We start from the raw sequence: 21,553 nt of genomic DNA, 5'->3' as shown, positions 1-21,553 counted from the left end.
GAACCCTATTTATATGCACAGAGCACCTATGTATAATGTCATTGCTTGAGAAAGGTCGCAGTGAGTAGACCGAAACATTGCAGGTTGGTGATTGAAATATACTTTGACTGACATTTGGGAAGTGCTGTGGAGTTTTTTCTTCTGAAACTGGCATAAGTTATGGCCGACTTCTACGCCAGCCCTAGCTGGTGTAGACTTCAGTTTCTGGCATGGACTGCCAAAGATGTACCTGATGTAAGAGGCATCTGCCCCTTAAATTAGGCGCATCTCACTCCAGTGTAGAGTGATCAAGACTGATGTATGGGAACACCAGTCTTGATAAATGTCTCTCAGTGTGCCATACATGGCCATTAAGAATCTTTAAACCTCAGCATAGAAAGTGATTTATAGAAAAAAACCATTACCAGACTCGCCTTGGGAGCTGCTTATCCACGTGAACAAGGAATTTGGGGAATAACACACAAAATGAATGCTGCAAAATACAGGCAAATTCCAGGGAGGATCTGTTGTAATCTGCAAAAGGACATATCAGAAGATTTCTTTTCTGGCAAATCAATGACCCAATATATAAAGCTACAAATGATTGTCATTAAATAATGTATATGTCCAGAGTGGGCCTGATCATTAAAGGAGTTATGCCATGATTAAATGAAAATATAGAACATGACAATCTCTTTCTAACAAAGCTAGAACCAGCCCAATACCACATATCACATGGATTAAGAAATCTCTCCATTTACTGCTTCAATTGCGCTGTTCGATTCATTTCAGTCCAGCAGCTCAGGGGATGTCCCCTTTCTGCTGCAGCTCTCTTCCTATAACTGTCACAGCTTGTACAAGAAGATCCAGCTGGTGGCAGCTGAAAGATGGAACTGAGTATGTGCGACTACCTAGGTAAGTGGATATGCACATTACTATGCAACCTCTTTAGGATGGCTGCACATCTGTTTTTGGTGCTGATTTTCTGCAGATCTCACCCTTCCATTGAAAAAGGTGAAATCCGCACAAGAAAAATGCAACTAATGCTACAGGTTTCAAAATCTCCACAGCAGGTCAATTTTCGTTCCTAAGAAAAAAAAAAAAAAAAAAAAAAGGAGTACATGAGATTTGTCTAGTCTCATGCACTTTGCTGGTACTGTATGATGCGGCGATTTTTCTGCATGAAAATCTGCACGGAAAAAACGCATGTAATCCAAATCGCGTACAGCCACCCCTAAGCTGCTTTCCATCTGGAAACTTATGGCCATGCTGTTCACCTATTCACAGAGGTTTGGCAGCCTTGGAAAGAACTGTCAACTGTATTTGCTTCAAAGTTGTAACAGGTGCCTCCTCTAAGATAAGTATAGAGCCAGGGAGGCTGTACTGTGATCTCTCTCATAACTTTAAAGGGGTTCTCCGGCCTTTTTCATACTGATTACCTATCCTCAGGATAGGCGATCCAAATCAGATCTGCGGGAAGGGGGGAGCGACACCCGACACCCCTGCCAATCAGCTGTATGAGGAGACGGCAGGCGCTGTGTGCACGTGCCGTCTCCGTTCTTGCTCACCACTGTATGGGACAGCAGCGCTGAACAGAAAAAGAGAAGGGAGACGGCACGTGCGCACAGTGCCTGCCGTCTCCTCATACAGCTGATCGACGGGGTAGCCGGGTGTCGCTGACCCGCCGCCGATCTGATATTGAGGACCTATCCTGAGGATAGGTCATCAATATGAAAGAGCCCGGAGAAACCCCTTTAAGACAGAAACGTCTAATCATCACCAGTAACTATAAAAGGAGTGTGTGCGCCATTTGCTTGAGAGACTAAAGCTTGTAATTACATTCAGCAAGCTCTTGGCCCTGTATTTGTGACACAGAAAAATTGCAGACAGCTGCAATGCCACAGACACAGAGTGGTGGATGTGATATACCTAGTGACTGAAGGAGCAGAGAGAAAAATAAAATAAAAAAAACGCTATATAAAAGTGACACATGAAATTTGTTAATGGATCACAAAGGTAACTAACCTAGGTGGCTTTCTTATGATTTTCCTGACATGAAGTGGGCACATAGAACGCCACTTTTCTCTACATATATCCATTATTTATTAAAGAGGACCTTTCACCACTCCTGACATGCCTGTTTTAATAGCTTCATGCATTCCCTGTGTAACAAAAATTCTGGAACATCTATTCTTACGACTCTATGTTGAGCTATTCCTTTATTATTTCTACTAGAAGTTATGAATGAATTGCTAGCAGTCTGCAGTAAGGGTACAGAGGGGAGGTAACAAGTTGGCGGGGTGTACCTGCACAGTCTGAAAATGAAAGCACTGATTGGATACAGTGAGACTGTGCAGGTACACCCCCCCCCCCAACTTGTTACCACCCCTCTGTACCCTTACTGCAGACTGCTAGCAATTCATTCATAACTTCTAGTAGAAATAATACAGGAATGGCAGAACATATAGCCATAAGAATAGATGCTTCAGAATTGTTATTACATGGGGAATGCATGAAGCTATTAAAACAGGAATGTCAGGAGTGGTGACAGGTCTTCTTTAATCAGCTCCCCTAGCTTAAACACCCTTAACCACTTCCCGCAACTGTAACGCCGAAAGGCGTCATTGCGGCGGCTCCCCCAGGCTACGCTAACGCCAATAGGCGTCATCTCGCGTGAGCCGAGATTTCCTGTGAACGCGCGCACACAGGCGCACGCGATCACAGGAACGGAAGGTAAGAGAGTTGATCTCCAGCCTGCCAGCGGCGATCGTTCGCTGGCAGGCTGGAGATGTGTTTTTTTTTAACCCCTAACAGGTATATTAGACGCTGTTTTGATAACAGCGTCTAATATACCTGCTACCTGGTCCTCTGGTGGTCCCCTTTGTTTGGATCGACCACCAGAGGACACAGGTAGCTCAGTAAAGTAGCACCAAGCACCACTACACTACACTACACCCCCCCCCGTCACTTATTAACCCCTTATTAGCCCCTGATCACCCCATATAGACTCCCTGATCAGCCCCCTGTCATTGATCACCCCCCTGTAAAGCTCCATTCAGACGTCCGCATGATTTTTACGAATCCACTGATAGATGGATCGGATCCGCAAAACGCATCCGGACGTCTGAATGAAGCCTTACAGGGGCGTGATCAATGACTGTGGTGATCACCCCATATAGACTCCCTGATCACCCCCCTGTCATTGATTACCCCCCTGTCATTGATTACCCCCCTGTAAAGCTCCATTCAGACGTCCGCATGATTTTTACGGATCCACTGATAGATGGATCGGATCCGCAAAACGCATCCGGACGTCAGAATGAAGCCTTACAGGGGCATGATCAATGACTGTGGTGATCACCCCATATAGACTCCCTGATCACCCCCCTGTCATTGATTACCCCCCTGTAAAGCTCCATTCAGATGTCCGCATGATTTTTACGGATGCACTGATAGATGGATCGGATCCGCAAAACGCATCCGGACGTCTGAATGAAGCCTTACAGGGGCATGATCAATGACTGTGGTGATCACCCCATATAGACTCCCTGATCACCCCCCTGTCATTGATTACACCCCTGTCATTGATCACCCCCCTGTAAAGCTCCATTCAGATGTCCGCATGATTTTTACGGATGCACTGATAGATGGATCGGATCCGCAAAACGCATACGGACGTCTGAATGAAGCCTTACAGGGGCATGATCAATGACTGTGGTGATCACCCCCCTGTCATTGATTACCCCCCTGTAAAGCTCCATTCAGATGTCCGCATGATTTTTACGGATGCACTGATAGATGGATCGGATCCGCAAAACGCATCCGGACGTCTGAATGAAGCCTTACAGGGGCGTGATCAATGACTGTGGTGATCACCCCATATAGACTCCCTGATCACCCCCCTGTCATTGATTACCCCCCTGTAAAGCTCCATTCAGACGTCCGCATGATTTTTACGGATCCACTGATAGATGGATCGGATCCGCAAAACGCATCCGGACGTCTGAATGAAGCCTTACAGGGGCATGATCAATGACTGTGGTGATCACCCCATATAGACTCCCTGATCACCCCCCTGTCATTGATCACCCCCCCTGTCATTGATCACCCCTCTGTAAGGCTCCATTCAGACATTTTTTTGGCCCAAGTTAGCGGAATTATTATTTTTTTTTTCTTACAAAGTCTCATATTCCACTAACTTGTGTCAAAAAATAAAATCTCACATGAACTCACCATACCCCTCACGGAAACCAAATGCGTAAAAATTTTTAGACATTTATATTCCAGACTTCTTCTCACGCTTTAGGGCCCCTAGAATGCCAGGGCAGTATAAATACCCCACATGTGACCCCATTTCGGAAAGAAGACACCCCCAGGTATTCCGTGAGGGGCATATTGAGTCCATGAAAGATTGAAATTTTTGTCCCAAGTTAGCGGAACGGGAGACTTTGTGAGAAAAAAATTAAAAATATCAATTTCCGCTAACTTGTGCCAAAAAAAAAAAATTTCTATGAACTCGCCATGCCCCTCATTGAATACCTTGGGGTGTCTTCTTTCCAAAATGGGGTCACATGTGGGGTATTTATACTGCCCTGGCATTCTAGGGGCCCCAAAGCGTGAGAAGAAGTCTGGTATCCAAATGTCTAAAAATGCCCTCCTAAAAGGAATTTGGGCACCTTTGCGCATCTAGGCTGCAATAAAGTGTCACACATCTGGTATCGCCGTACTCAGGAGAAGTTGGGGAATGTGTTTTGGGGTGTCATTTTACATATACCCATGCTGGGTGAGAGAAATATCTTGGTCAAATGCCAACTTTGTATAAAAAAATGGGAAAAGTTGTCTTTTGCCAAGATATTTCTCTCACCCAGCAAGGGTATATGTAAAATGACACCCCAAAACACATTCCCCAACTTCTCCTGAATACGGCGATACCACATGTGTGACACTTTTTTGCAGCCTAGGTGGGCAAAGGGGCCCATATTCCAAAGAGCACCTTTAGGATTTCACAGGTCATTTACCTACTTACCACACATTAGGGCCCCTGGAAAATGCCAGGGCAGTATAACTACCCCACAAGTGACCCCATTTTGGAAAGAAGACACCCCAAGGTATTCCGTGAGGGGCATGGCAAGTTCCTAGAATTTTTTATTTTTTGTCACAAGTTAGTGGAAAATGCAGATTTTTTTTTTTTTTTTTTTCATACAAAGTCTCATATTCCACTAACTTGTGACAAAAAATAAAAACTTCCATGAACTCACTATGCCCATCAGCGAATACCTTGGGGTCTCTTCTTTCCAAAATGGGGTCACTTGTGGGGTAGTTATACTGCCCTGGCATTCTAGGGGCCCAAATGTGTGGTAAGGAGTTTGAAATCAAATTCTGTAAAAAATGACCTGTGAAATCCGAAAGGTGCTCTTTGGAATATGGGCCCCTTTGCCCACCTAGGCTGCAAAAAAGTGTCACACATCTGGTATCCCCGTATTCAGGAGAAGGTGGGGAATGTGTTTTGGGGTGTCATTTTACATATACCCCTGCTGGGTGAGAGAAATATCTTGGCAAAAGACAACTTTTCCCATTTTTTTATACAAAGTTGGCATTTGACCAAGATATTTATCTCACCCAGCATGGGTATATGTAAAATGACACCCCAAAACACATTCCTCAACTTCTCCTGAGTACGTAGATACCAGATGTGTGACACTTTTTTGCAGCCTAGGTGGGCAAAGGGGCCCACATTCCAAAGAGCACCTTTCGGATTTCACTGGTCATTTTTTACAGAATTTGATTTCAAACTCCTTACCACACATTTGGGCCCCTAGAATGCCAGGGCAGTATAACTACCCCACAAGTGACCCCATTTTGGAAAGAAGAGACCCCAAGGTATTTCGTGATGGGCATAGTGAGTTCATAGAAGTTTTTATTTTTTGTCACAAGTTAGTGGAATATGAGACTTTGTAGGAAAAAAAATAAAATAAAAAAAAATCATCATTTTCCGCTAACTTGTGACAAAAAATAAAAAGTTCTATGAACTCACTATGCCCATCAGCGAATACCTTAGGGTGTGTACTTTCCGAAATGGGGTCATTTGTGGGGTGTTTGTACTGTCTGGGCATTGTAGAACCTCAGGAAACATGACAGGTGCTCAGAAAGTCAGAGCTGCTTCAAAAAGCGGAAATTCACATTTTTGTACCATAGTTTGTAAACGCTATAACTTTTACCCAAACCATTTTTTTTTTACCCAAACATTTTTTTTTTATCAAAGACATGTAGAACTATAAATTTAGAGCAAAATTTCTATATGGATCTCGTTTTTTTTTGCAAAATTTTACAACTGAAAGTGAAAAATGTCATTTTTTTGCAAAAAAATCGTTAAATTTCGATTAATAACAAAAAAAGTAAAAATGTCAGCAGCAATGAAATACCACCAAATGAAAGCTCTATTAGTGAGAAGAAAAGGAGGTAAAATTCATTTGGGTGGTAAGTTGCATGACCGAGCAATAAACGGTGAAAGTAGTGTAGTGCCGATTTGTAAAAAAGGGCCTGGTCTTTAGGGGGGTATAAACCTGTGGTCCTTAAGTGGTTAATGACCAGACCACTTTTTACACTTCTGACCTACACTACTTTCACGGTTTATTGCTCGGTCATACAACCTACCACCCAAATGAATTTTACCTCCTTTTCTTCTCACTAATAGAGCTTTCATTTGGTGGTATTTCATTGCTGCTGACATTTTTACTTTGTTATTAATGGAAATTTAACGAAATTTTTGCAAAAAAATGTCATTTTTCACTTTCAGTTGTAATTTTTTTTTTTTTTAAACTACATTTCTATATAAATTTTTCTCTAAATTTATTGTTCTACATGTCTGTGATTAAAAAAAAAAAAGTTTGGGTAAAAAAAAAAATGGTTTGGGTAAAAGTTAGTGTTTACAAACTATGGTACAAAAATGTGAATTTCCGCATTTTGAAGCAGCTCTGACTTTCTGAGCACCTGTCATGTTTCCTGAGGTTTTACAATGGCCAGACAGTACAAACACCCCACAAATGACCCCATTTCGGAAAGTAGACACCCTAAGGTATTCGCTGATGGGCATAGTGAGTTCATAGAACTTTTTATTTTTTGTCACAAATTATGTTTTTTTTTTTCCTTACAAAGTCTCATTCCATTAACTTGTGACAAAAAATTAAAACTTCCATGAACTCACTATGCCCATCACGAAATACCTTGGGGTGTCTTCTTTCCAAAATGGAGTCACTTGTGGGGTAGTTATACTGCCCTGGCATTTTAGGGGCCCTAATGCGCGATAAGAAGTCTGGAATCCAAATGTGTAAAAAATGCCCTGTAAAATCCTAAAAGTACTCATTGGAATTTGGGCCCCTTTGCCCACCTAGGCTGCAAAAAAAGTGTCACACATGTGGTATCGCCGTACTCAGGAGAAGTAGGGCAATGTGTTTTGGGGTGTCTTTTTACATATACCCATTCTGGGTGAGAGAAATATCTCTCTAAAAGTCAACTTTTCACATTTTTTTTATACAAAGTTGTCATTATAGAGAGATATTTCTCTCAGCCAGCATGGGTATATGTAAAAAGACACCCCAAAACACATTGCCCAACTTCTCCTGAGTACAGCGATACCACATGTGTGGCACTTTTTTGCAGCCTAGGTGCGCAAAGGGGACCAAATTCCAATGAGTATCTTTTAGGAGGGCATTTGGATTCCAGACTTCTCACGCTTTAGGGCCCCTAAAATGCCAGGGCAGTATAAATACCCCACATTTGACCCCATTTTGGAAAGAAGACACCCCAAGGTATTCCGTGAGGGGCATGGCGAGTTCATAGAAGTTTTTTTTTTTTGGCACAAGTTAGTGGAAATTGCTTTTTTTTTGTTTTTTCTCACAGTCTCCCTTTCCGCTAACTTGTGACAAAAAATAAAATTTTACATGAACTCGCCATGCCCCTCACAAAATACCTTGAGGTGTCTTCTTTCCAAAATGGGGTCACATGTGGGGTATTTATACCGCCCTGGCATTTTAGGGGCCCTAAAGCGTGAGAAGAAGTCTGGAATATAAATGTCTAAAAAATTTTACGCATTTGGATTCCGTGAGGAGTATGGTGAGTTCATGTGAGATTTTATTTTTTGTCACAAGTTAGTGGAATATGAGACTTTGTAAGAAAAAAAAAAAAAAATATATATCAATTTCCGCTAACTTGTGCCAAAAAAAAAAATGTCTGAATGGAGCCTTACAGGGGGGTGATCAATGACAGGGGGGTGATCAGGGAGTCTATATGGGGTGATCACCACCCTGTCATTGATCACCCCCCTGTAAGGCTCCATTCAGAGGTCCGTATGTGTTTTGCGGATCCACGGATCGGATCCGCAAAACACATACGGACGTCTGAATGGAGCCTTACAGGGGGGTGATCAATGACAGGGGGGTGATCAGGGAGTCTATATGGGCTATAAGTCATTTATCACCCCCCTGTAAGGCTCCATTCAGATGTCCGTATGTGTTTTGCGGATCCGAAAACACATACGGACGTCTGAATGGAGCCTTACAGGTGGGTGATCAATGACAGGGGGGTGATCAATGACAGGGGGGTGATGAGGGAGTCTAATATGGGGTGATCAGGAGTTAATAAGTGACGGGGGGGGGGGGGGGGTGTAGTGTAGTGGTGTTTGGTGCTACTTATTACAGAGCTGCCTGTGTCCTCAGGTGGTCGATCCAAGCAAAAGGGACCACCAGAGGACCAGGTAGCAGGTATATTAGAAGCGGTTATCAAAACATAGTCTAATATACCTTTTAGGTGTTAAAAAAAATCGCATCTACAGCCTGCCAGCGAACGATCGCCGCTGGCAGGCTACAGATAAGCTATTTCACAGGAAATCTCGCGTCTCGCGAGAGGACGCGCCAGAGCGTCCACCCAGAATAACAGGGCCGCCGCAAAGACGCAATCCTGCGTACGGCGGTCCTGTAGTGGTTAATCTTTACAACTTCTCTAAAGAGACTACATTTAATATTTCTATTACAATTTCCTAATTTTCTCATGCAGCCTTAAGTGCAACCAGATTATAGTAAATGAAACGGGAGGATAAATGTGCATCTATAGATTAACCATCATGCCCTATTATCCTGTAAGGACCACTGGCACTTCAGGAGCAAATACTTATACACACATTTACAATCCACATATATAAAAAAGGTTTATTGTACTTCAATACATTAACCAAACCCAACAAAATTAAACTTTAGAAACACAAGTTTTACAGGAGCATAAGCTTTCACGAGAATTACCTTGCTGGGTAATCATCTACTGAAAATGAAATGAAGGTCAAGACAAAAAATTAAGGGGAAAAAAAGACATAGAACATGTTTTTTTAGTTTACAGCAAAAGTTACTATCATGTCAGTTTGATAGCAACACAAAGGCCTCATTCTAAATCGTGTTATTACGGACATCTCTTGAAGAAAAAAAAATAAAACTGACTCCAGCATTGTATCATCCTCTTCAAATCAGGAAGGAAAAAAATAAAAATCTGAAAACAATCCAGAAAACATTCTTACTATGCAAACATCATAGGATAAAATACCAAGTGACTGAGGTGTTCTCAAATCACAATTTCATTTAAACCTGAAATAGTCAGACTTTTGGAGATGACAAGACAGATTTGTGAATGCTAGTCAAGCAAGTATGACAGCGGTGACACAAAGACAGTAGGTTACATTGCTAGAGTGTTGCACAGATAGCCGTTTCAGCTGAAAAGTCACTACTGCTGCTGCTCCTCATGTTTGCTCTCCTTTTTGCAGACTTATGGTTGGATTCAGTACAGTTCTCTGATATAAACCTTGCAGGTGTCTCATGCAGAGGTATGAATGGACGTTATACCAGTTTGTGAAATGTCCCACTATTTTGTGGATCTTCGTGCAGGCTCTGAGGCAGTTGGTGGGGGTGGGGGGCCACGTCGGTCAAGGTCATCTACATAGGATACAATAAGCTTCCGTCGTTCATCAGGAATGCAGTCAAGTACTAGATAGCGTTTGTCATTTTGCAGTATCTTTTCAACATCTTTCAGGTGTTGGTCAGATTCTTGAACTAATTTTTTCGATCTGTTAAGAAAAAAATATGAGCTGATTTTTAACTATACCCACTAGTATAACTAAATTCTATGTAATGTGTCTGACTTTAATAAAACTTTATACTTTGAAAATATTAGGCCTACAAAGACATTGGTGTGATATCCTATCTGGGTATAATGGACATGGCTGAAACACCAGACCTCAATAATTAGGGTTGTCCACATAACTTCAGCCTTCTATAATGTAGGCCCCCTTTAGGATGCTATTACAGGCATGGATTGAACTGTGGTGGCCACACATCAGATTTCTCTGATGTGTACTTCAATTGTATGGTCATAGTCTTAGTATGAGATTTTTCTTGTGTATGCAAGGTCAAACCAATATCACGGCAATGATGATGACTGACACATTATACATCTGTAATGTCACAAACCTGTATGTAATGAATTTAGTCTCTTTCAAGAGAGTCCTAAAGTCAGCTTTGGCAGTGATGTGTTTGTCTCGGATATATTCTTCAAATTCCCGTTGTCTTTTCTGTCAACAGAAAGCAAAAAAAAGTCATTAAATCAAACATGTTAAGGATATAAATGGAAAAGACACACAAACATATGTTATTTCACATTCTTTGTTTAAAAGATGCTTTAAAATGTGTTCCACAACCCCACAGTCACATTTGACCACACTTTAAATGCCCACACCAGTTAACGGGTCTAGTCAACCTCAGAAATAGTGATATTATATGATGCGACAAGAGTTATACTGGGACATTCTAGCTAGTTTAAAAAAACAGGCAGGCAGACATCTTCTACTGGTCCCTCAAGTCCGGTCTGAACGTGAAGTTGTTTTTCTTTTTTGTCAAAGCCAGGAGTGGGATCCTAAATAGAATAAGCACAATGAAAACTTTCACACTTTTTTTAAACTCCATCCATTTAAACTCCATGGGTCTTTAAAGATGGTGCCTGCTCCGGCAGACGCCAGGGCTAATATCTGTGATCGGCAATAACGCCATCTAATTCAACGATCGGGGGTAAGCATTTTCTCCTTTAGAGAGACCGAGGCTATCACAACAGTAGTCCCACCTGCAGACCTCCATAGGAACATATCGAATCTTCCGCAGACTGCAATGGTAATTCACTGCAGTCTATTGTACAAACGACCTAAAAACCCCTAAGAGGACTTAAAGGGAACCTGTCACCGGGAATTTGTGTATAGAGCTGAGGACATGGGTTGCTAGATGGCTGCTAAGGCTACTTTCACACGAGCGTTCGGGTGTCCGCTCGTGCGCTCCGTTTGAAGGGGCTCACGAGCGGCCCCGAGCGCATCCGTCTGGCCCTAATGCATTCTCAGTGGAGGCGGATCCACTGAGAATGCATCCGCCTGCCAGCGCTCAGCCTCCACTCCGCTCAGCGAGCGGACACCTGAACGCTGCTTGCAGCGTTCGGGTGTCCGCCTGGCCGTGCGGAGGCGAGCGGATCCGTCCAGACTTATAATGGAAGTCAATAGGGACGGATCCGCTTGAAGATGACACCATATGGCTCAATCTTCAAGCGGATCCGTTCCCCATTGACTTTCAATGTAAAGTCTGAACGGATCCGCTCAGGCTACTTTCTGACTTAGAAAATTTTCTAAGTAATAATGCAGACTGATCCGTTCTGAACGGATGCAAACGTCTGCATTATCGGAGCGGATCCGTCTGATGAAACATCAGACGGATCCGCTCCGAACGCTCGTGTGAAAGTAGCCTAACACATGCGCAATACCCAGTCCCCATAGCTCTGTGTGCTTTTATTGTGTAAAAAAAAAAACACGATTTGATACAAATGCAAATTAACCTGAGATGAGTCCTGTCCCTGACTCTTCTCACGTACAGGACTCATCTCAGGTTAATTTCCATATGTATCAAATCGTTTTGTTTTTTTTACACAATAAAAGCACACAGAGCTATGGAGGACTGGGTATTGCGGTTTTGCTAGCGGCCATCTAGTAACCCATGTCCTCAGCTCTATACACAAATTCCCGGTGACAGGTTCCCTTTAAAAAAAAATGTTTTTAAAATATGAAATATATATAAAAAAAAAAAAAAAAGGTAAAAATCACCCCCTTTCCTCAAAATAAACAATAAAAATAAATATCATAGGCATCGCCGCATCCCAAAATGTTCAAACTATTACAAAAATATAAACGTATTTATCATGCACGATAACAGAAAAAAATCAAAATGGCCAATTCGCCATTTTTTGCCGCTTCACTTCCCCAAATAAATGAATAAAAAGGTGACCCAAATGGCACACACTCTAAAATGGTAACACTGAAAACTACACATCACCCCACAAAATGAGTCCCACACAGCTCCATAGACATATAAAAAAAAAAAGTTATGGGGGTCAGAATGTGGTGATGCAAGGGGGGAAAAAAGATTATAAAAAAATCTGTTTTTGTTTTATCAAAGTTTTTATTTATTTTTGTTAAAGGAGTTGTCTCACTTCAGCAAATAGTATTGTATGTATTATGTAGAGGAAGGTAATACAAGGCAATTTCTAATTTAGCTCGTTTCCATGGTTATGACCACCCCGCAATCCATCAGTGACGGTCGTGCTCGAACACTATAGGAAAGTGTGTCGGCCTCTGCACATAGGCTGGTGTTTTTTCCTACAGTGTGCAAGCACGACGACCACCACTGATGGATTGCGGGGTGGTCATAACCATGGAAACGAGCAGTCTATAATGTGAAGGAAAAATCAATCCAGACAGCAAAGGAAACAATATGGATAATAACAATACATTAGTAAGTGCCTTGAATTAATTTTCTCAAAATAATAAGTGCTATTTGCTGAAGTGAGACAACCCCTTTAAAATACAAGAAAAACGATACAAATGTGGTGTCGCTGTAATCATACTGACACAAGGAATGAAGGGAACAGGTAAGTTTTGTAGCCTCGGGAATGCGGAAAAAAAACTATGGCGGAATTGTATATTTTTTTTCCAACTTCACCTCATTTGAATTTTTTTCAGCTTACCACTACATCATATGCAATATTTAATGGTGACACTAGAAGTTCAACTTTTCCTGCATAGAACAAGCCCTCATATGGCTATGTGAATTAAAAAATAAAAAGTTATGGCTGTGAGTAGGGATGAGCGAATCAACTTCGGATGAGACATCCAAAGTCAATTCGCATAAAACTTTGTTCTAATACTGTACGGAGCAGGAGCTCCGTACAGTATTAGAATGTATACGCTCCGATGAGCCGAAGTTATTGCTTCGCAAAGTCTCGAGAGACTTTGGGTAATAACTTGATAAATTAATTTGTACTGTAAAAAAACATTTCCCGAACTTGGGATTGGTTCCAAGGTACCATTTGGAACAGAACCAGAGTTCGGGAAAAGGAGATTTTTGTATAACTTACCAGTAAAATCTCGTTCTCGCTCTTCATTGGGGGACACAGGAACCGTGGGTATAGCTATGGCCTCTAGGAGGCGTTGACAATAGATAAAACTGTTAGCCCCTCCCACGGCAGCTATACCCCCTCCAACCTGGAGAGAGAGCTTCAGTTTGTGTACAAGCAGTAGGAAAGGCAAGTTAACCAACGAAAAAACGTGGAACACCAACAATGCCAAGGAACCAACAACAGGGTTCTAACCAACACTGCCGCATCTGTGACCGAACAACAATACTGGGTGGGTGCTGTGTCCCCAAATGAAGAGCGAGAAAGAGATTTTACTGGTAAGTTATACAAAAATCTCCTTTTCCCGAACTCTGGTTCTGTTCCAAATAGTACCTCGCCCATATTCATTGGGGGACACAGTCCACAGGGAGGGGAAAAACCACAGACCCATGGAACCAAGCATCCCTGCAGGCATCTAAGAAACTGCCGCCTGCAAGACCATGCGGCCCCAGCAGCGTCCGCCGATGCATAAATATGCACCTGGTAGAATTAGTGAATGTGTGTAAGGAGGACACGTAGCCGCCTTGCACAGCTGTGCGACTGAAGCATGATCCTGCGAGACGAAGAAGCGCCCACCGCGCTGGTGGAGTGAGCCGTGACACCTAAGGGCGGAACCCTGTTCCGGACGCGGTATGCTTCGGCACTAGCAGACCGAATACAACATGCAATTGCCACCTTGGAGGCCGCCAATCCCTTGCGAGGACCGTCCAGATGACAAAAGGGGTTCCGTACGCCGGAAGCAACTAGAGGCTGCCAAATAATAATCAGAGCCCTGACAACGTCCAATGATGTAACTCCCTTCCCTAGAGTGGGAAGGAGAGGGACAGTGAAGGAAAGACAATTTCTTCATTGATATGGAAGTCAGAGACCACTTTTGGGAGAGGAAGGAATGGTCCGGAGAACCGCCTTATCCTTGTGAAGAACCAGGAAGGGTTCTCTGCAAAAGAGCGCCCCCACCTGGGACACCTGTCTGATGGATGTGATAGTCACAAGAAAAAAACTACCTTCCAGGACAGGAGTCAGAGAGAGATCTCCAGCAAAGGGTTCAAAGGGAGAAGTCTGTAGCGCTGAGAGGACTATATTTAGATCCCAAGGTGGTAGAGGAGGACAGTACGGAGGAACCGTATGTGCCACTCCCTGAAGGAAGGTTTTCATGGCACCAGGGGACGCTTGAAAGCTGTGTCCCCTAGGATAGAAGCGCCAACACCTGACCCATCAAGGAACTAAGGGCTAAACCAAGGTCCAACCCTGATTGTAGAAAGGATAGGACCGTGGGGAGAGAAAAAAGTGAGGGTGAGGATGTCCCGGCTTCCACAGAAGCCCAGGAAGGACCTCCAGGTCCTATAATAGATCCTGGACGATACAGGCTTCCTGGCCTGAATCATATTGCGGATGACGTCCGTCGAAAACCTTCTCCGCATCAGAATAGCGGATTCAATAGCCACGCCGTTAAACGAAAAGACCTTAAACGCAGATGTAAGACCAGACCCTGAGAAAGAAGGTGGTCTCTGAGTGGCAGTGATCAAGGGACGTCTCCTAGAAGGAGAACGATGACAGCGTACCACGCGTGACGGGCCCAATCTGGAGCGATTAGGATTGTCGGAATGCCCTCCATTCTGATCTTCCGTAGAACCCTGGTTAGGAGGGGGAGGGGGGAAAACACGCAAGGAGGGAGAACTCCTGTGAAGGAGATATCAGGGCGTCCACGCCGCATGCTTCCTGATCTCTTGCTCGGGAGAGAAAGGTGGGAAACTTTTGTGTAGATACCGTTAGCACACCTGGGACCAATGGAAGGAATCCCTGTAGAAGGAGGGATGTGGGGGGCGCCACAGCCCACCAGTCGGGACCGGAGTGCCACAAAATGAATACCCCGCGCAAATGCAGGTATTAACGTAGGAGCTACCAAGGCTTGCGGGGTGGCTATGAACCATGAGCCAGAGGAGGAAAAAGACAGGAGAAGAATAGGCTAGGTCTAAAGCCCATTCCCCATCTGAGACCGGCGCTATACAGAAGTAGCCAAGGATTAAGTGGCTGTGCAAAAAAAAACTCTGCCTGAAGAGGAAGTCAGGCAAGGGGAGTCACACTGTATCGCTAGCCCCATACCACAGCAGAGGAGGGGGCCACCGAATTCAGTGCTAGAAGAGTCCACCACCTGACGAATGAGCTGTGCAGAAGAACTGAAGTTTGTGGTGGTAACGCAAATACCACTCCCACAACAGTAGCCAGCGCTTGCCCAGTCAGCGCAAAACTGAGGGGGAGGCCTGAGACTATCCGTAGAAGCCACGTACCATGCTGCCCCAAAGAAGTAGAGCTAACTTAAAAACTGTACCTGGAAGGGCGCTGAACAGGTGCAACTGCCAAAGCTAGCGTCAGGGTAGGACCCCTAACTGAGGGGGATGTCCCACTACAGCGACTACGAACTCTAGCATTAGCGACAAAGCTGCACCTGTGGAGAGTGCCAGCATAAGCCCTTTCCTAGAGAAGGAGGAGTGGTGGGTAGAGAATACAGAGTCAGTGAACACTCGACTCGCTGGAACGCACTCACCATATATGTGCAATGGTGTACGCACTAAGCATTGAAGTGGACAATATCATGACCGACAGGAATGGTGGGGGTCTCTGGGACACATAAGTGATGCTAGGCAACCCCCTGAGAAGACAGAGGATGTTATAAGCATGTTCAAAACCCGCGCCAAAAGAAAGAAGGATAGCCACCGTATCCACTGGCGGGAGTACCGGGCACCCGCGGGTACAGACTGTTGCCACGCCCCCTTGTGAAATAAGCAAAGGCACCTAGAGCCGTGGCGTAGTTGAATTGCAGCATCCCAAGATGTTTAGTTATTCCCGCTAGTGGATTACTTGCGGAAGGGGTTAATACAACAGGAAGCACGGTGAAGTGCAACACTCCGCCCATGGAAAGGGATAGCGTGACAGTCGGGACCGTATGCAATGGTAGTGCAATTACTCTACCTATGGAAGGTGGAATGCATACGGCAAGTACTTAAGCCAGTGGTAGGGAAATACTCAACCTATGAAGAGGGGGTTAATTCCCACGGTGGGAACTAGTGCATATGGCGAGTCCTGTACCCCGTGGGAGTGCAATTATTGCATCTAAGTAAGGGGGTAATGCATACCGCACACAATGTAACCAGTGATAATGTCATCGCGCCATGTATGGAAGGGGCTAATGCATACAGCAGCTACTGAACCCAGTGGAGATGCAATTCCGCCACCTACAGAAGGGGGCATGTATACGCCCGGCACGGAAAACAGTGTTATTGTACTTAGTCCACCTTGGCAAGGGACAATGTATAAGGCAAGTACTGCATCCCGAAGAAGTGTGATTACTCCACCCATGGAAGGGGGCAATGCATACGACAAGTACTGCTGGCCACCCTAGACGCAATCCTGGGAGACTGCTTCAGATTCATGTCAGGGGCTGAATCAGTGATTTCCTCCCCTCCCCCCGACCCTCTCCAGGGAGGGAGGGTGTGTCTGAGCGTGACCCAGGGAGGACGGTGGGGGTGTGGAGATATTCGAGGAGATGTCCTGCTGTGATCCACTTGAGCACAGGTCTACTCCTCAGAATCTCGCCCCTGACAGTTGCGGACTGCGCAGATGGGGGACTTATCAACCAACCTACCCAGGGGGTGGAATGTGAACTTCTAGAGGTCCGTCCACCGGATTGCACAGGCGGTGCATTATCAACAAAACAACCCCGGAGGGTGTATTGGGAAGTTCCAGAGATCCTCCCCTGGATCGCGCAGGTGGAGAATTATCTACCAAATGAACCGGGAGGGTGGATTGGGAATGTCAGAGGTCCTCTATTGAATTGAGCAGGTGGAGAATTATCAACCAACGACCCAGAAGGGTGGATTGGGAATGTCAGAGGTCCTTTATTGAATTGTGCAGGTGGAGAATTATCAACCAAACGACCCAGAAGGGTGGATTGGGAGTGTCAGAGGTCCTCTATTGAATTGCGCAGGTGGAGAATTATCAACCAAACTGTCCTAGGGGTCTTTGTGTACGATAAATAAATGCCCCTGGCAGCCTTGTGCCTTGCTGTGTCCCCCTCAGTTAACCCTTGAAAACTATGCCAAGAGGGAGGGAGGGGGAAGAAGGTTAATACTTACCTAGTCCCGTGTACTCACCTCATCTTCATCCTCCCTTCTGTCCTGCCGCTATCTTCACCTTTCCTCTTATCCAGCAGGGTCACCCCTTCAGCTACTGGCACCGTAGTGGCGGGATGCTGGAAGAGGGACTTGGATGGGTGACCCTTCTGCTGGCGAGATGCAGGGGAGCGAGGCTTCCCTGGTCCACCTCGTCTACTTGTGGGGAAGGAGGCAGCGCGGTGGACCAACGCTGGCGTGCTCCCCCGGGAGAACAGGGAGGCTAGGCAACCACTGTTTCCCACCTGAAAGAAGGAAAAAAAATAATAATAATCTTCAGGAGCTTCCCTGTAGAGCAGGGAGGTCTTGCCTCCTATTGACACTAGAAAAAACTGAAGCTCTCACTACAGGCTGGAGGGGGTATAGCTGCAGTGGGAGGGGCTAACAGCTTTATCTAATGTCAATGCCTCTTAGAGGACATAGCTATACCCACGGTTCTGGTGTCCCCCAATAAATATGGGCGAGAAATGTTTTTTTTTACAGTACAAATTAATTTATCAAGTTATTACCTGAAGTCTCGCAACACTTCTAGGAAGAAATAACTTCGGCTCATCAGAGCCAATACATTCTAATACTGTACGGAGCTCCTGCTCCATACAGTATTGGAACAAAGTTTTATGCAAATCAACTTTGGGTGTTTCATCCTAAGTCGATTCGTTCTTCCCTAGCTGTGAGAACATAGGGGGTTAATCCAAAAGCTGCACTGTATGAACAAGGCCTAATACTTACATAACTGATCACAAAACCAATACTATGACAATCATGAATCTTGGATAACAATTCCTCACCCGGTCACTGGAAGAAAATTTAATGAAGCGAGGATCGTCTTTAATTATCTTCTTTACCTCCTTCCACGTTGATGTTAAAGTGATCTAAAAAACAGACAGCTTTGTTATAAGAATGGCTTAAAATCAGCTATTATACACTGCCTGTCCCAAAAAAAAAGTCGCCACCTGGATTTAGCTAAGCAAATAGTTATGGGCCTCCTAATGGATAATAACTGCATGGGTGTTTATCTTTCAGCTGGCAACAAGTTATTTAACCCCAACTGGTGCAATGAGTTGCTTCTCATTTCTTAACCATGTCGAAAGACATCTCGTGGTCATGGAAAAGATGTTAGTCTGTTTGAGAAGGGTCAAATCATTGGCATGCATCAAGCAGAGAAAACATCTAAGGAGATTTCAGAAACTACTAAAATTGGGTTAAGAACTGTCCAACGCATTATTAAAAACTGGAAGGATAGTGGGGGTGCATCGTATTAGAGGAAGAAATATGGCGGGGAAAAAATCCTGAATGATGGTGATCGGTGATCACTTAAACGTTTGGTGAAATCAAATCGAAGAAAAACAACAGTAGAACTCAGGGCTATGTTTGATAGTGAAAGTAAGAGCATTTCCACACACACAATGCGCAGGGAACTCAAGGGATTGGGACTGAACAGCTGTGTAGCCGTAAGAAAACCACTAATCAGTGAGGCAAACCAGAAAAAAAGGCTTCAATTTGCTAGGGAGCATAAAGATTGGACTCTGGAGCAATAGAAGAAGGTCATGTGGTCTGATGAGTCCATATTTACCCTGTTCCAGGGTGATGGGCGCATCAGGGTAAGAAGAGAGGCTGATGAAGTGATGCACCCATCATGCCTAGTGCCTACTGTACAAGCCTGTGGGGGCAGTGCTATGATCTGGGGTTGTTGCAGTTAGTCAGGTCTAGGTTCAGCAACAGTATGTGCTCCAAGAATGAGGTCAGCCGACTACCTGAACTGACTGAATGACCAGGTTATTCCATCAATGGATTTTTTCTTCCCTGATGGCACAGGCATATTCGAAGATGGCAATGCCAGTATTCATCGGGCTCAAATTGTGAAAGAGTTGTTCAGGGAGCATGAGACATCATTTTCACACATGGATTGGCCACCACAGAGTCCAGACCTTAACCCCATTGAGAATCTTTGAGATGTGCTGGAGAAGGCTTTGCGCAGCAGTCAGACTCTACCACCATCAATGCAAAATCTTGGTGAAAAATTAATGCAACACTGGATGGAAATAAATCTTGTGACATTGCAGAAGCTTATCGAAACAATTCCACAGCGAATGCGTGCCGTAATCAAAGCTAAAGGTGGTCCAACGAAATATTAGAGTGTGTGACTTTTTTTTTGTGGCGACTTTTTTTTTTGGGCAGGCAGTGTATTTCCAGTATTTTAATGGGATGTAGAAATACAAAACATTTAAAACAGTCAACTTTGCTGACACAGGTTAATTCTAGTATTAGCACAAGTAGCCACATGTTGGATATGTGAAATGGGTGAAATCCACAACAAATCTGCATTTAACTTATATGGAGTGTTTCGGATCCAGTACGGAATTATGTGCCACGGGTACCCTTAGGGCCACATGTACCCTTAGGGGGGCATACTAGAAAAGCAAAACTGTGAAATTAAATAACTACTAGACTTATTTAGTAGAAATAAAGGATCAAGAGAATGCTGTGCGACGTACACTATACGTTTCATCCAGCAGTTGTCTGAAATATTCACGCTTCTTTTTAGTAAGAGCATCAATGTGTTCATTGAAAAGCTTTTCCTTTTCTTCCCTTTCCAGCAGGGAGCCAGACTCCCATCGGTGATCTTTTCTAAGAGTCCTTCTGGTGTCAGACCATGAAACATCAGATGATCGTACCTGTAAGAAAGAATACCAATACATCAAAATCCATTTACTGTGTATGTGCACACTGCATAGTGATGGTAGAACTTCTATGCCATGAAGCTAAAACCGCAAACTTCAAAAGCAAAATTAGATTTTTTTCTTCTTTGCTTCCCCTGATTAAATACTGTACATCTGCTTTATGTTTGCAGATATTGCTCCTGGAAAAACACAGAAATAAGCAATCACAGTATAAATTACCATTTAAATAAGGGTAATCATTACCATATCAGACAGAAGAGCTTTAAAATTCTGGATTGCCTCCTCTCGCTTGTGCTGCTCCCGCTCCCTGTCAATTTCCTTGGTCTGCTCAGATCGCGCCTTCTGAACCTCCCGCTCTCGCTCACGTAAGCTGGCCTCGATACGAGCTTGTCTTTCCAGTTCCTTCTCTTTTTCTGCATCTAAATTCTACAATTAAAAAGGTGTACTTTGATTTTCAAGCCAAATATCTAAATATAACTTTAATTCTATGTATCAGAATTTTCTTACAGACTCATATACACAATTAGCCCTGCAGACTTATAGGCAATCCTATGTAGTAGCATATGTGTCAGCAACACAATGTGTTCAGAAAAACATCTTCCAGTTAGGCCTCGACCATATTTCCGTGTCAGTTTGACATCCGTGAAAAACAACGTCCATGTTTCATCCATTAAGGATCTGTGCATGGTCCACGTGTCCTGTTTTACTGTGCGTCATCCGAAATTCATGGACGCTGCTCAGGTGAAAATTAAGTTCCAGAGCATCTCCCATCAGTCTTTATTGAAAAATGGATGTATTACGAATGCAACACTGATGCCAACCGTGCTGTGTCTGATTTTCATGGACCCATAGATTTCAATGTTCAATGGGAGTGTTTGGTCAGCATCACGGACCAAAGTAGTACATGTTTTTGTATGTTTTTTTTTACTGGCCTACGGTCAGTAAAAGAAACTACTGATGTACAAACAGATTCAAATTAAATGTGGAGAGCACACGTCAGTGAAAAAACGGAAATGTGAACGAGGCCTTAAGAAAATTAGATTTTAAGCAAGACAAAATGTATAAGTTCCATAGCCAATGGACACTGATGAACCCCATGGTCTATGTACACCTTTGGGGGCATTTTTGTATTACTGTATTGTACTCATTGAGCTAAAAATGATTTTTTTTTTAATTAAAAATGTTTAACCATTGTCTTTGTGT

At 43.8% G+C, this 21,553-nt stretch overlaps 1 protein-coding gene across 3 annotated transcripts in view; it reads right to left on the bottom strand.

The window, feature by feature from the left end:
• Positions 1-9,162: 9,162 nt before the first annotated feature.
• TCERG1 (transcription elongation regulator 1) overlaps positions 9,163-21,553 on the bottom strand; it is an 86,432-nt gene continuing 74,041 nt past the window's right edge. For all 3 annotated transcript variants that reach the window (XM_040406190.1, XM_040406206.1, XM_040406197.1), the window contains 5 exons: positions 20,594-20,776; positions 20,165-20,344; positions 18,458-18,541; positions 10,488-10,588; positions 9,163-10,084 (listed from right to left, as the gene is read on the bottom strand). In XM_040406190.1, the coding sequence (XP_040262124.1) occupies positions 9,883-10,084; positions 10,488-10,588; positions 18,458-18,541; positions 20,165-20,344; positions 20,594-20,776 (750 nt within the window). In that variant the 3' untranslated portion in view covers positions 9,163-9,882. The remainder of the gene's footprint in view (positions 10,085-10,487; positions 10,589-18,457; positions 18,542-20,164; positions 20,345-20,593; positions 20,777-21,553) is intronic.

This window comes from Bufo bufo, chromosome 1 (genome assembly GCF_905171765.1).
Source record: "Bufo bufo chromosome 1, aBufBuf1.1, whole genome shotgun sequence".
NCBI lineage: Eukaryota > Metazoa > Chordata > Amphibia > Anura > Bufonidae > Bufo > Bufo bufo.
This window is presented reverse-complemented; position numbering and strand designations above follow the sequence as displayed.